This window comes from Sciurus carolinensis, chromosome 11 (assembly GCF_902686445.1).
Source record: "Sciurus carolinensis chromosome 11, mSciCar1.2, whole genome shotgun sequence".
In the NCBI taxonomy this organism is placed as follows: domain Eukaryota; kingdom Metazoa; phylum Chordata; class Mammalia; order Rodentia; family Sciuridae; genus Sciurus; species Sciurus carolinensis.
The window spans coordinates 10,855,753-10,871,232 of NC_062223.1; the positions used below are offsets into that span (position 1 = coordinate 10,855,753).

The following is a 15,480-nucleotide window of genomic DNA, read 5'->3' on the forward strand; positions in this document are numbered from 1 at the left end:
GCTATGGCATCTTGTGGGTAGAGGCCAGGACTCTGCTATACAGTTCACAGGACAGTCCCCACAACAAGGAATCATCTGACCCCAAATGTCAGCATGCTGCTGGGGAGAAACCCTGTTCAAGCAAGTTTTCACTGTGTCTGTTTGACATCCTGGAACTGGAGAAGTCCTTCTGTGGTCAGAGGGGTGATTTGGGGTGGGGTGGCTTGCATCAATGTCCTGTCTTCCTTGAGTTTTATGGGCCAGAAGCCCAGGACAGAGAGGTACTTTAGGAAATGAATCTGCCTCCAGGTTTACAGGGTGGATGGCCAGAGTCTGAGAACACCGTGGTTTCCACATTCTTCTCCCCTCGTGGTGAGCGTTCTGTTGAGCTTCTCCAGGACCAGCACCCAGGGTGCTCTGCTCCTTCTGCTCCTGCAGGTACGGGAGTGGGTCAAAGGCCAATTCCAAAGATGGGAAGGAGGCCAGAATTCCCTCCTTGTCCTCCTGGATTATGTTATAATCCCTGGAATCATTGAGACACTCTTAGAACTTAGGAGTTAGGACCAGAGGGGCCTGACTGAGATATATCTTCCTTTCCTTTCCAACTCAGCTTTCGAAGCCACTGTGACAGTCAGTTCTCTTGGGGGATCTTGGCAGGAATGATTACCTCTGAGAATTCCCTGAGGCCTATTTTTAATCCTGGGCCCCATTCTGCTTCCATCCCCAGTATGCCTCCCAACTGCCTCCCCCCGCCATGTAAGCGGAATGTGCAAATCCGTTTATCATTTGCTGGTACCAAACTTGGAAGACAAGCTGGTTACCAAAGAAGCACGTGGGGCTGCCACTTGCCCAACTCGGATGGTGCCTCTTCTCAGTGCAGAGACTTGCAGGAGTACCTCTCGGCCACAGGGATGGAGTCCTTCAAGGACAGAATTCCTTAAGAACGGAGTCCCAAAGGATGAGCCCCTCAAGGAAGGAATTCCTAAGGCTAGAGTCCCACAAGGATGAAGCCCACCCTCAGGGTGGAATACCCTGTATCTAGTCCCTAAGGATAGAATCCCCAGGGATGGAGCCCCTGATGATGGGATCCCCAAGGATGGGGCCCTCTAAGAATAGTTTTCCAAGGAGTCCATCTGGAACTCAGGGCTCCTCCTCTTCTAAGTGCTCACTGAGCTCTGCTCCTCTCCCTGACCCTCTACACTGACATGCCTAGCTCCCCCTTTCTGCACACAGCTCTCCGAAGAGAGCTCCCTCCTTCCTGCCCGGCAAAATCCTGGAGCTGGGGTTTGAGTCTGACAGACTGGGTTCGAATCCCAGCTCTGTCACTTGTGCTTGAGTGACTTCAGGTAAGCAATACAGCCTCTGAGCTGCATTTCCTCATAGGCAGAGTGGCAGGGAGTCTTCCCGTGACTGAAGGAGTGCCTTCAAGCATTCAGCACGGGATGGACGGCATAACTTATGCACTGAAGGGCTCACTACTGCCTTGATGGTGAGCGGAGCTCTTTTACTTTTCCCTGAGTCCTTCAGACCAGCTTAAATGCCACCTTCTTCGTGAAACTTCCCCAGCTAGGCTCCCTTCTTCCCTCTGTTCTTTGAGCCTGGGGAACTTGTCACTTTCTGACCGTGTGTCCTCATGTGGGTTCATTTCTTATCTCAATTTCTGGGTGCTGAGCACACTGAGGGCTTAATCCCAGCAACTATTGTGTTTAGTTGTTTTTCTAGTTGTTTCCCTGATTCCTCTGGTTTCCTTCTTAAAGCCAGTTGGTGAGATCTTGGACATGAGGACCCCTGTCCAAAATGAGCAGATCTAACTACTTCACACACCTCTTGTCCTCCTGGAGGAAACTCCCATTTGCTCTGCAAGACCAGAAGGTCTGTCCCCACCCCTGCTCTGAGAGGATTTTCTGAGTTTTTTCAGGACTCCTTCCTCTGGCAGAGCATTTCTCAGATCACACCAGACCCTCTCTTTTCACTAACCCTCAAGTTCAAGAGTCTCATTCCTCCTTTGTATCTCACCTGGTTTGTATAACAATTCCATGAGTGGAGATATTATCCCCATTGTACTGATGAGGAAACCAAGTCTTGGGAGGAAATGGTGGAATTGGAAGTCTGTGTGACTTTGAAGCCACTTTGTTTTCTGCCTCCCAGGGAGGACCTGGTGGTAGTCATTGGTACAAAATGCAAAGGAGGCTGTAGCTCCTCTTGTGGTCCTGTCATTCTTGAATGTTCCCAAGTCTAAAAACTATTAAAATGTTCTGCTCTTGTCTCTGAAAAATGGTTTCCCCTTATCTCTGAGTGCAGTGGGTTCCTCTTTTCTCTCTCAAGCTTCTCTTGCTCACACTCCATGGAGATTGTCTTCATCCCAGATTTTTGCAATTAGTGCACGTAACCCCTCTCAGCTTCTTTCTCGAGGGGTCTGGAGCTACTCTTGGAGTTCAAGGTGGAGGTGGAGTTTAGTTTTGTCTACAGGCCCTTGGCCACGGCAAGTCACCACCTACAGGATGACTAACTTCTCCCCTTGTGACCTGATGCCCGCCTCACCCATCAGACTTTGTCATCTTTGTGCTCCGGGCTCAGAGGACAAGATCTCCAGTGCTCACCTGCTTGTCTGGAGGCTCAGCTCTCTAGCTCCTGGCCTTCGGAAAGGGCTGGCATGCTGTGGCTCCCTTCCCTGTGCTGCCACAGGCCACCAGGAATGGGAACCAGTGGAGAGTCCATTCTAGCACTTGACCACCTTTGCCCCAAATCACGATCACCACGGTGGATACAGTTCTAGGTCCTCAGTCCCTAGGTCTCGAGGGACCCCATTTATCACTCCAACTCTGCTATTTTTCTGCGGAAACCTGGATCTTTTGACAATTTAGTGGAAGGCCCAGGCTTTGAACTTGCATCTCTTCCTTCTCAATCCTGGTTTTAATTTGCTTTTCTGCTTGCAACGGTGGAACCTTCTTGCCGGGTGTGGTCCCATCAGGAGGTTCACAAGTTTGAGGTCAGCCTCAGGGACTTAACAAGACCCTCAGTGACTTAGTGAGACACTATCTTCAAACTACATTAAAAAAAAAAAAAAAAGGAGTGGGGGAGGACTGAGGACTACGGCTGTGGCCCAGTAGTAAAGCACCCCTGGCTTCAATTCTCATTACCTGAAAAAAAAAAAAAAAAAAGAGCTTTCTTTGTGAATATAATTATTTTTTTTGTATTTTAGTCTTCACAACCAGTTCTAATTCAGAAAGAATAGTACTTGAATTATTTATTTATTTATTTATGTATTTATTTTTGTAACCAGGGCCCGGGGCACTTAACCACTGAGCCACAGCCTCGCTAATTTACTGAGGCTGGTCTTAAACTCGTGATCCTCCTGCCTTGGCCTCCAGAGCCACTGGGATCTCAGGCGTGCGCCACCAGTACTTGGTTTTTGCCCTTCCCACTGCACCTTGTCCAACTGATAGTGATATCAGACAACTCCAACCCTTTTGGGCCCGATGGGCTTAGCTGCCCTGAAGCTAACTGTCCCTTGCTCTGACTAGCTGGCCTCTTCATTCCATGACAGTCCCACCAGCCGGCAGTGCTAATCCTCCACTGCACGTGATGTTGTCCTCCAGTCCCGCACCTGCAGTTCCACTCTTGTGTTATGCAAACTGCTTCCACATCAGTAATAATTAATATTGGTTATCCAACACCTCTAGCTGCTCAATATCGAATTCTGTTATTTTTAATTATACCAGGCCCTTATTAATTGTCTTACTGAATTAGTCCTGTGCCCACTGGTTATAGCAACTCTTTAACTAATGGATCTGTCCCTCGAATACCTCCCCCCTCCTGCCGCGGTCTTTACTGGACACCAAGCAGCAGCGTCCCTGCTCTGTAGTAAGGGCGCCTCAGCCTCTTCGCCATCTCCTCACCGAGGACCAGGGTGCTTCTGAGGTGGTTGATGCCCCAGTCCCTGGCAGTGGGAAGAGAAAAGGAGCTTAGAAGCACACAGGGGTGGGGGCTTTAGAGACCAGGGCAGGAGGTCCAGCTTACAGTTCAGGGAGGAGGAAGGGGTTTTGGAGGTGGGTGGTCTGCTCTGTTCCCTTCTAAGGGTGTGAGGCGGTGACCTTCTGGTGCTGGCTCTGGGAAGCAGAGGGTGTCCAGGGAAGGAGGCTGGGATGCGGGGATGGCCTTACCAGTTCTGGGGACTTGCAGGGTGGTGATGGCGGGCATTTAATTCTGGGGTGGGGGGCAGTCAGCCGCACAGAGGAGATTGAGAGAAGGGGTAGGGTGATTGAAGACCTGGAGGACTTTGGGGGCAGGAAGGGAGGAAGGCGGGCTCTGGGAAGCTCAGGGGGGCTGGCAGGGACAGTCAGCGTGGGGGGAGAGGGAGGCGAGGGAGGCGGCGTGGGCTGGGGCTCTCTGCCAGCCCACGGAGGGCAAGGCGTCCTTTCCTCAGCTCTGATGGCGACTCACTCTCTTCCTTTCTCAAGGAAGAAAAGCAAGGAAAAAAATAACAATAACAAAATAAGAGAGAGAGGGATAAGCTGCCCCTCTCCCCCAGCGACTCCTTGGATCTCTTCGCCTATCCCCGTCCCCAGGAGACGCAGACACCCATGTCCCCTCCTGTGCTCCTGGGGAATCGCTTCCTGTGGCCTCCAAATGAAACTGCCTCTCATTCTTGCCAGCCCTTTGATTCTCCGGGGGCACTGCCCACTCTTCTCCCAGCCTGACAGCCAGCTGGCCCATCACCAACCAGTTAACCCATTAACCCGACATGGCCACCGGTCAGCCAGTTGGACAGCACCAGCTCGCTCCTTCGCCAGGTCTCTGGAAGACCATCTGGTTGACCAGTCAGCCAACAAACCCATCGTCCATCACCGAGTCAGCAGCCCCCCTCGCACCCTCCCCTCCCGCCTCCCCTGATCCCTAACATTCCAGCCCACGGGACGTACTAATACCGCATCACCGGGCCTGCTTCTTAACCCTGCCTCCCCCCCTCTGTTGGAAAACCCCGTTGCCGACTCTGTGTGTGTTACTAACACGCTTATAACCCAGGGGACCAAGGGACGGGCAGGGACAGGTGGGGCAAGGTATGAGTGAAAAACCGAACTAACCTTTCTGTCTCATCTGCGGAATGTCGGCCATCCTAAGTCTTTGCTTTCTTGGTCCAGTTCTTTTGTCGTTTTCTCTACTAACCCAGGTCTCTAACTGTGCCCCCTTCTCTGCAGACGGCTCTTCAGGGAGGCCGGGCGGGGTGCGGGCTCCAGGCCGGCGGGGTGGGCTGGGGGCAGAGGGGTTGCCGTGTGTGTTTTCTCCCCCTTTTCCTTTGATTTTCTTTGAACTGGCGCTGCTGAACCTGAGGCGGGAGGGTTTGAGCAAACAACCAAATCTATGTGGATATATACTTCTCCTCCTTCCTCGAGTTTCACAGTTGGTCATTTTTTTTTTCCCTTTTCTTTTCGTTCTGTTCTTCCGTTGTCGTTGTCCTTGTTTTTTTTTTGACCCCCCATCTCCGGTGAAGCACGCAGGGATTGGACACGCTATGGTAAACAAACTGCATTATCTGGTAGATATCACTCTAATTGTCTTACCGTTTGGTTTGCCGTGGGTTTTTTTAACTGTTGGATTCTCCCACTTTTCGTTGCCTCTCCTCGTTTGGTTTGGTTGTTTTGCTCTTCCGATTTTGTTTTATTTATTTATTTATTTATTTTGCGTCCTGGACAACCTGCAGGTTTTGCTTCTCTCTCTTTTTAGTTTCCCTCCTTCCCTTTTCTTTCTTTTTTTGGTCCAAACTCAAATCCAAAAGACAAATGGACCTCAAGGAATCTGGCCTGGCCCTGTCCTTACGACCCCTCCCTCCGGGATCCAGATTCCTGGCACGGAGACCCCAGGCGGGCCCCACGTCCATCGGCTCTGGTTAGACCAGCCCCGATGCCCAGCGGCTTATTTCTGTTGCTTTCTTTTGTTCTTTTCCCCCCTCCCTCGTATTTTCTCTTTGATTTGGTTTCTTTCTTGGTCTCCTGAAAATCCATGGAAAACACCATCCCATGACATGCTACGCTCCGCTCACTGTTGGCTCCAACGGGGCCCCTCAGGCTGAGCGGGGGGCTGGGGTGCCGCCTCCAGGGGCAGCCAGCTGGGCAGGCTCCCCGCAGGGAGGGGAAGGCCTTGGGGGAGACAGTGCCGCCCCGGGCCAGTCCAGACCTCCTTCAGATGACCGGTTTGGGACTGTCCCCTGCTGGCTGCCAGGGAAGAGGTGACATCCCTTCTCTCACTTCTCAGCCGTGAGGGCTCCCGGTTTGGTTGGTCTCCCCCCATGTTGCATGGCATGAATGGTCTTTCCCCCGACCAGGGATAGCGTCCGGTCCCCCACGCTCCGTGGCTCTGACTAACACTGTGTTCCACACTGTCTTCCTCCCTCGGCCCCTGCCCTCTGTGCCCCTGCCGCTCCCGCATGGCCTGTGACAGGGCTGGCTTCCTTCCCTGGTGAGGGCAGCGAGAGGAGGCCCCGCGGGGGGCGGGGGGCCGTGTTGGCGTCCTGGCCCTCGCACGCTCCCGTGTTTGGGTTGGGCTGGTGTGGGTGTCAGTGTAAAGGCAGCTGGTGTGTGCTGGCGTGTGGGCGTGACTGTGTGTAAATGTTGGTGTGACATTTAGGGATGTCAGTGGGAGGCGCGCTGTGTTGGGCGATTGCTGGTGTCTGCGTGTGTAAGCGCGGTGTGAGCGGGGACTGTGGCCCGGGGCCTTGGTGGGGGTGCCGTGTGGGGCGGGCGCGGGGACTGGCCCTTCCGTGTGGGTGCCACGGTGGGCAGGGATGGCCGCGTGCTTCTCGCCTGCCTGCCTCTCAGTTCGTGCCCGCAGGCCGCGTGGGGCGGTGCGTGATCCCCTGGGATTCCCTCATGTCTGCCCAGTTCTGGCTGTGCCATGCGGCCGGTTAGTCATCGCCTATTAATAATGCAGAGTGATTGAGCACCAGGCTGGGGACCCTGCAGATGGACGTGTCTGCTCCCGAGGGGCCGGCGCTGCTTGGGGCCAGCTGCCTGTCTGCCCAGCCTCCCAGGTCTGAGTGGCTGACCGGCTGGAGGAGGGAGGCGTCAGGGCTGGGGTTCCCATCCTGCCTCCCTGGGCGGTACCACCTCTAAGGCGGCCTCTGGCCTTTCCTGACGCTTCTGTAGGTTTGGGTTTTCCCACGCCCACATAGGCTAGTGCCCCACACCCACCACCCCCAGGCCCCCCATCTAAGACCTCAGCGTGGCTACTCCCAGGTGTCCCAGGGTTCAGATGGAGCTGTGTGGCAGGGCCAGCGATGGCCCTCTCTCTGTTCCTCCAGCTGCTGCTTCTAGGAGTTAGCTTGGGTTCCCTGCTTGGGCTCCCTGCTTGGGCTCGGCCTTTACCTGGCCATTTGAAACTTTCTATGTAGAGCTTCACTGGATAACCAACGGCTCTGGGGACAGAGGGAGGCATTGTTAATCCATGTGATCCGCTCCAAGCACCTGGGGAATACCGTCCTAGAATAGGACCCAGCAAACCTTTGTCTAGGCTCAATTTGGTGAAAATTGACCACTTGGGCTGAAACTCCAAAAGCTCAGTTTCCTCATCTGTCAAATGGGATGATCGCACATGAGCATTGCATTGAGTTCATGGGGTCAGTGTGAGGATCAAGCAGAGCAGTGGCGGGAAAGCTCCTGTACTCTACAAAGGGAATCGTAGTCTTATTAAGCTTTGTAAAGCGTTAGCTGATCAGCTCAGTGTTTCTGGAGCAGGGATGTTGTGTGAAGAAGTGATTCCCTCCCTATAGCAGCCCCTGGAGAATACAGCATCTCTGCCCCGCCAGAGATCCTATTACCATCTCTCCCTCGTTAGGAAACAGTCCCAAAATAACTGCAAGAAACCTTCAGAAATGGGGCTGGGACAGGGAGGGGAGATGAATGCCTTGGTTAGGTTGGTTAAGAAGCCAGCAGCCCTGCCAGGTGTCAGCCCTACAAGGAAAACCCCTGCTGAATTCTGAGTCTCCAAAGTCCACGCTTCCCTTCGGGGGCAGCGCTGATTGACAAACAGAGCCCGTTGCCTCGGGTGGCCTCACAAGCTGGCTCTAAGGACAGTGGCTGGAGGCAGAGATGGGGTGCAGCAGCTCCCATCCCCTCGGAAGGGGTTTCGTGGAGTTCCGTAGCTATTTTCACTAACCTGCTCACATGGGCTCTTTCCTTGTTACTTGGCACCACTTCTTGGGGGCAGAGTGGGGAGGCAGAAAAAGCCCACCTACAAGCCAGGTTTGGCTGAGGATGGCCAGGCCCCTGGCTTCTAGTTCTTTGCGCACTGGGATCTTTCGGTCACTCTCACATTTTGCATATTGGTTAGACTTGATGAATGTCTGGATTCCAGGTGGGAGGTAGGGATTGTTCCCGTTTGCTGACGAGGAATCTGGGGCCCAGAGAAGCAGCTCACTGGGGCCCATTCAGTCAACCCTTTCCCCTTGGTCTCAGCGGATGCTCAGAGCAAGCGTGGAAGACAGGGGGTCAGAGACGTAAGATGAGATGGTTCTGGAAGACAGTGTGGGCTACAGGAGAGCTCGGGGCTCTGACCTGACGTCTGCTCCCAGGCTTTGTGGAATCCAGACCTCAGGTGCGCTGTGATCTCAGGGCTGTGATGCGCTGGCTAAGTTTATGTCTTGGGTGCATCTTTCCAGCTGCCTCTGCCCTTAGTCACTCCCGTCACCCCAAACAGGTGGTCAAACTAAACGCTTAGCAGGGCTGTGGCGCTCACGCAGCTCGGCGTCCCCTCCTTCTCCCTGTCTCCCGCCCCCACTCACTCCACCCTAAGAGGGATGCCAGGGACTTTTTTGTTGACCAGTTGTTCTTAACCACCTTGGGCTCAGGGTCCCTTGAGAGTCTGACAGCTGTGAACCCTCTCAGGAGATGATAAAGCCCATCGATGCAACTTCGCATTTGCTGTCGAGGGGCGTCAGAGAAGCCCGTTCGGTGGTCCACAAGTTTAAAACTCCTGTCCTTGTCCCATTCTCCCCAGAGTAGGACCATTAGTGACTCTGTGACCATGGCAGGCAACTGGGAAAGGCTCTAGATAATGACAGTTTCCCTTCTTCCTCAGCCTGTCTTCCTGGGGCACAGTGGGTATGGGGTACCCCCCCATGTGGGGACATTGATGGCCAGGACCCAGTTTTCCTTCCTACCCAACGTAACTAAGTGGGGTGTGCAAAGGTCCTGGGAGCGCAGAGGGCCTGGGCTGGGGGCTCCTCTGCTTCTGTGACCCTGCCCTCTTCAGGACCCATGCGCTGGCTCATCCCTTGGCCTCCTTTGAACCCCCTGGGCTGGTGCGTCTCGGGGTCCTAGCTACAGTCTGGCAGCGGAGGCCTCCTGTGGCCTTCGGTGGCAAGTAGCGTGAGTGTGGGTGTGTCTTGGACTGGCGATCGGTGGCGAATGGGCAGTGGTGCGAATGGGCGGCCAGCTGGTGAGGAGGCTCAGGTCGACGTCCTCTTTTCTTTCTCGGCCCGCAAGTGTCTGTCCTGGTGGTTGCTCCTCTCTCTCCCTCGGTGGAAGGAAGCTTCTCCTTCCCGCACCCCGACGGCTCTCTCGCCTCCATCTCTGCTCCCCGATCTCCCCTGCCCTGCATGCCTGCTCACCTGCCACCGCCCTTCTCTGGCCTGTCCTGCCGGGCCTGGCCGCCCCCCTCCTGCTCCTCTAACCTGCATGGGTCCCGGCTGCAGGCTGTCTGTGTCGCACGGCACCCCTTCCTCCCCCGCTGGCCCCACCCTCCAGAAGCTGCGTGGGGGGGTTGGGGGGCAGGGGCATCGAGACCCTGGGGGTGGAGGGGGACCGGGGAATTATTCCCCCGTTTCCTGCTTTTACTAACGAACCTGCCATTTTTGTGTCTGGACTTTGATTTGTCTGAGGGAACAGTTGGGTTTTACTAATCCAAGCCATCTCCCTCCCTGTCTTCCCGAGACCTCCCTCCATTCCCTCCACCCTCGGCTTCCTCTTCACCACGGCCGACTCCCCCTCCCGGGCTGACCCCCTTCCTCAGTGCACCTCCTTGTTCCCTGGCCTCTGCTACCTTCCCCGCCCCTGGGCCCTAACAGGGTGATCAGGTGGCCCTTTCCCCATAGGGGCCAGGTAAGGTTTGCCTCTTGGTTGGGGAAGCCAGAAGGGTGTTCGTGTCCACCCGGCTCCAGGTCAGGCTCTTCTAACTCAGAGGGCAGCCTTGACCTTGGCAGATGGAGTGGGGCGAGAGCCTGCAGGATAGGGGTGCCTTGGCTCCCGAGGCCAGGGAGGGCGGGCCCAGCCGGGGTCTGGGGGCCTGGAGAGCAGATTTCCTGAGGGCTTTAGGACCAGGAGAGCCCTCCCCCTGAGCAGAAGCAGGGGCGCACAGACAAGCACACTGGCCGGAACGGGAGGTACTGTCACCAAAGTCACAGGCTCCCAGGGTGTTAGGTCTATTAGGTGAAGAACAGGATGTGTCCGCTAGTGACCATGTGCTTTGTCCCCTGGGCTGTGCTGGGGTTAGTGGGGTTATAGGGGCATGTCAGGCAGGTGCTTCCCCTGTGGGAGTCTCAGGAACCCCAGTGGCCCACTTCCAGGTCTCTGTCCAGCGTCAGGAGCAGTGGAGGTGGCGGGCAGGGTGGAGCCGGATTTGCCCCAGAGAGACCCTTTCCCTGTCTTGCCCTCCCGCCATGTGCCCGCCCTTCATCCCACCCCTCTCCCCCTTGCCCAGCCCCTTCCCCCCAGTCTAACCTTGTTTGCATGTTTCTGTGACTAATACTTTGACCCTTCCCTTTTCTACCCAGACCCAACCCCCTTCCCAGCCTCGGGGCGAGGTGGAGGGAAGAGGAAATAGCTGATAATGACCAGCCCTCCCCTCAAAACCAGACACGGAGCTTTCAGACTGCCCCCTTTCACAAAGACACCTTCGCCTTGTCCCTGACCCGCCTAGCTCCCACACCTGCACAAGGTTTGATGGTTCCGGCAGGACCTCTTCAGCCCTGGCCCTGCTCAGCCCCACCCACCCACCTGCAGGCTCCAGGCCAGCGTGAGGGGGACTCCAGGGTCCTGGGGAGGATGGGGGACTCCCCCTACCCCGGTCCTTCCCTGTCCCGAAGGAGTTCCTACCCCTACCCCCAACTGAGACACAGGAACCTGAAGACCAGGTGCTGGAAGGTGGCTGGTGGCACGTGCGTATGGTCTGGTGTCATTGGGGAGATCACAATGTGACTGGAAGGCCCCCATCTGCAGACTTTGCCTGGAAAGGGGATTCTGAAGCACATTTGGGGTGCAGAAAATGGGTGAGCTCTGGCCTGTGGAAGCAGCTCCCCGATGACCTTCACAGGGGGCTGCCTCTGTCCCAGAGCCCTCCTGGCAGTCTTCCCGGGCTCGTGGTCCTGCGGCCCTTGGCTTCTTCCCACAACCTTCTGGGCGTCTCAGAGCCCTTGCCGGCTGCTGCTGTGACTGCAGGGCCCAGGTGCGCATTTGCCTGGGGATGGGACAGAGTGTCTGTACTTGGCCCTCCTCCGAAGGTCACATCTGCCTTCCCCGGGCCAGTGCCAGTTGCCTCCTTGGAACACCAAGTGCCCCCCTGCCATCTTGCTTTCTTGCTGGTTCCCCACCCTGGGTCAGCCTGTCCTGCTCTGCTCCCTAGGGCTGGAGTGACAATGGCATCAGGGAAGTCAGGAGACTCGAAGAAGTGGGGTGAGGAATAGGTACGGGCTGCCCTTTCCTTTGGAGGAAAGAAAGTGACCCAAATATTGGGGTGCACAACATGCAAAGCGCCCTGAGAAGTGGGAACCCTGGGAACTTAGGTGGCAGGGGCCCCAGTCAGCCCCAAAGGGTGCTGTGCACCCCAGTCCCAGGACTCCCCAGGCTTATGCGAGCCGTGGTTCCCTCTGCTGCGTCTCCCACCGGGGCCAGGACTGAAGGACCTTGGCACCCGAGGGGAGGGCTGCGGGTGAGTCTTGGCCTCCGGACCCATGAGCCTCCTTTCTGAAGGAAGCTCTGAAGCCACGTGTGTGTCCGGACATCCGCACTGTGGCGAGGAGAATGCTGGGGTGCCCTTCATCTCCCCCCACTCCCTGTAGGGGGGCCCTGTCCTGGAGTCCCCTCTCCCATCCTGAGCACCTTCCAGGAGCTGCTCCTGGCTCCCTCATGGGCTCTCCATCTCCCTCCGGCTCTGCCTGCTGAGCTGGGCCCACAGGGCCGCAGGGCAGGCCCGGCCCACCTGGACCATCAAATCTTGTGCCGCCCCTCCTCCCCTTCCCTCTCCTCCCCGGCTGTTCCTCCTCCGAGACAAGCAGACATAAAAATGGGGGTCCCCCTCCCCCGCTGCCCCCTGGCCCCTCCCTTGCCCAGCCCTCAGCTCTTCCCAGGGAGTTGATGCCAGTTGTCTCCTGTCTCTCCCCTCCCTGGGCTGGGCAGGTGACCATCTCGGTGGACGGGATCCTGACCACCACAGGCTACACGCAGGAGGACTATACCATGCTGGGCTCGGACGACTTCTTCTACATTGGGGGCAGCCCCAACACAGCTGACCTGCCGGGCTCGCCCGTCAGCAACAACTTCATGGGCTGCCTCAAGGACGTGAGTAGGTCCAGGAAGGGCTGGGGTCGGCCAGGAATTGTATGGCTCCTTTGGCCTGGCCAGCTGCCTGGGGCCTCTGACATATCCCCTCTTCAAACCCCAGGCGTCTCCCCTCTCATGTTCTGGTGCCTTGGGGAGCCCCCCAGCCGCCCCCGTCCCCAGCCTCTAGAGGACCTCAGAGGCTTGGCTGTGCCGGTTGGAGGCTGTGTTGAAGTCTCCTATCGTCCACTCTCTAGCTCTGCGACCTTGGCCAAGTCTGAAGCCCAGTTGCCTGTGTCCACATGCTTCCTAAGGTGGTAGTGAGGAGCAGATGAGTGTCAGTTAGGGGGTGGCGGCCAGCTGGGGGCGGCCATTGCTGCCTTTCACGATTGTGAGCTGTGGTCCACGGGCCCTCGGGAGGCCCCGGGTAAGCCTCCAGTCAGTGCTGAGGCAGAGGAGGGAAACGGGGCAAGGGAGGGCTTTGTGCGCAGCCTGTGTTTGGAGTTCTAGAACAGAGGCCCAAGCCAAGTGCTCTGGGGCGGGGTGCTGGGGTCCCCTGTGCTGGGCAGGAGCGGCCAGGCCCTAAGCTGCTTTTGCGTCTTCATCCCCTCCGGCCCTCCCTGCAGGTGGTCTATAAGAACAATGACTTCAAGCTGGAGCTGTCCCGCCTGGCCAAGGAAGGGGACCCCAAGATGAAGCTGCAGGGGGACCTGTCATTCCGCTGCGAGGATGTGGCTGCCCTGGACCCCGTGACCTTTGAGAGTCCTGAGGCCTTTGTGGCACTGCCCCGCTGGAGTGCCAAGCGCACTGGCTCCATCTCTCTGGACTTCCGCACCACTGAGCCCAACGGGCTGCTTCTCTTCAGCCAGGGCCGGCGGCCCGGGGCCGGGGCGGGCGGCCACAGCTCTGCCCAGCGGGCCGACTACTTTGCTATGGAGCTGTTGGATGGCTACCTCTATCTGCTGCTGGACATGGGCTCAGGGGGCATCAAGCTTCGGGCATCTAGCCGCAAGGTCAACGACGGCGAGTGGTGCCACGTGGACTTCCAGAGGGACGGGCGCAAAGGTCAGGAGGCTCTGGACTTCCCCTCCCTGGCCACTGCTCCACCTGCCCTGCTCCCCGCCAGCCCTCTTCAGCTGGCCTCTGTGCTGCGTCATTTCCTGCATGGCTCCTGGCCGCTCCTTGCGCCTTCCTCCTGTCCCCCCTGTCCTTTCCCTCACAGCAGAAAGGACACCCTGTTCCTTGCCAACCAGACCTAACCTCTGCCCCTTGCTGCCTGCAGGGCTCAGGTTCCTCACCTGTGAAAGGGACAATGACACAGGGCCATCAAGAGGGGAAAATAGGATCAGCACAGCCCCTAACACAGTGGGTGTCTGTCCTCCCTCAATGGCTCCCAGCCCTGCCTCCCTTCCATCCAGTGCCACCAAAGTTCCTTTTGTGAACTCACTCGACAAATACAGCCGTCCCTCGGTGTCTGTGGGGCTTGGCTCCAGGACGCTCCCATATCGAAACCCACGAGGCCAAGTGTCTTATATAAAATGGCTTCATGCTGCCTGTAAGTCACACACATCCTCCTGTGCATTTTAAGTCATCTCTAGATTTCTTATGATGCCTAATACAGTGTAAATGCTGTCTAGTCGCCGTCACGCTGTATTATTTGGGGAGCAATGACAGGAAGATCTGCTCATGTTCCATACAGACACATTTTTCCCCCTCAAATATTTCCCACCTGTGTGTGGTGGAACCCATGGATGTGGAGCCGGAGGACACAGGCTGCCTGGATTTACTGAGCACTTGCTATGTGCTGGGCGCTGTCCAAGGTGCTGGAGATGCACACAGCCAGGACTGAATGACTGTCCTCTGTGTCTGGCCAGGAGAGTCCACAGAGTCCACAGCAGCCACAAGGAGGGCGCCAGATCAGTGAGGCCGCAGAGCTGACTGTCCAGCCCCCGCTTCTCCACCCTTCCATGTCAGCCTTCCTTCCCGTCCTCGTGTTTTCTGCCTGCTAATTCTCTCTTCTTTACCCTTCTCCATCTTGTTGAGCATCAGAGAGTCATCCCAGAAAGGGAGGATTGATATAAATGAGACCTGACATGTTATCCAATTTAAGCACTTATCAACGTCAGCTAAATTTTTGTGCCCGTCAGGCTGTCACCACCCCCGGCCTGGTCTGGGCGAAGTGACCAGTCCTCTGCACCCAGGGAGGAGGGGACTGCCAGGCTTTCAGAAATGTCGGCTTCTCGTGGGCCTGCTGTTTCTTCCTCTTCCTTCCTCAGAGGATGTGTGTGAAGTGGCTTCATCCCCCGGCTGTGGCGCGTGACAGCATCAGAGGCCAGCATCCAGGCAGGTGACCTGCCACTCCCAGGCTGGAAGTCCGCCCAGGCCCTGGAGAGCTCACCAGGCCTTCTTCTCCTCTGTGCTCTCCGGGAGTGGTCCTGTGGGCCTCCCACCCATTTCTAGAGCCCAGACACTAGGTCTGCCTGGGCCTCCGACCACCGTGTTGAACAGCTCTGGACGTTTCTTTTCTTTCTTTGGGGCTCGAACCCAGGTGTGCTCTACCCCTGGGCTACATCACCAGCCCTTTTGGATCTTTTGTTCTGAGACACTCTTGCTAAATTGCCAAGATTGGTCTGGAACTTATGATCCTCCCACCTCAGCCTCCTCAGTAGCTGGGTTCACAGGTGGGTGCCACCCTACTGGGCTCAGTCTCCAGACATTTCTGATGGCCCACGTTCACGGGTGCACATGAACTCAGGCTGCGAGCCTCGATTCCAACAAAGCTCTCCTAGAACTTTCCCTGCTTCTTTTATTCCCCCCTAACTTTAGTTTCGAAATTGTGCATGACATAAAGTTTGCCATCATAGTCATTTTAAGTGCCCGACTCAGTGGCGCCAAATCTTTTCACTGCTGCGCACCCACTGCCACCTTCCATCTCCGGGACGTTTTAATCTTCCCAGGTTGACACTTCGTCCCT

The 15,480-nt window shown here is 56.5% G+C and overlaps 1 protein-coding gene across 26 annotated transcripts in view; it reads left to right on the forward strand.

Moving 5' to 3' along the window:
- Nrxn2 (neurexin 2) overlaps nucleotides 1-15,480 on the forward strand; it is a 102,082-nt gene that overhangs the window by 34,015 nt on the left and 52,587 nt on the right. For 12 of the 26 annotated variants that reach the window (XM_047516380.1, XM_047516396.1, XM_047516392.1 and 9 more), the window contains 3 exons: nucleotides 5,471-5,515; nucleotides 12,366-12,527; nucleotides 13,133-13,571. In XM_047516380.1, the coding sequence (XP_047372336.1) occupies nucleotides 5,471-5,515; nucleotides 12,366-12,527; nucleotides 13,133-13,571 (646 nt within the window). The remainder of the gene's footprint in view (nucleotides 1-5,470; nucleotides 5,516-12,365; nucleotides 12,528-13,132; nucleotides 13,572-15,480) is intronic. The other 14 variants (XM_047516383.1, XM_047516384.1, XM_047516398.1 and 11 more) reach the window with 2 other exon arrangements.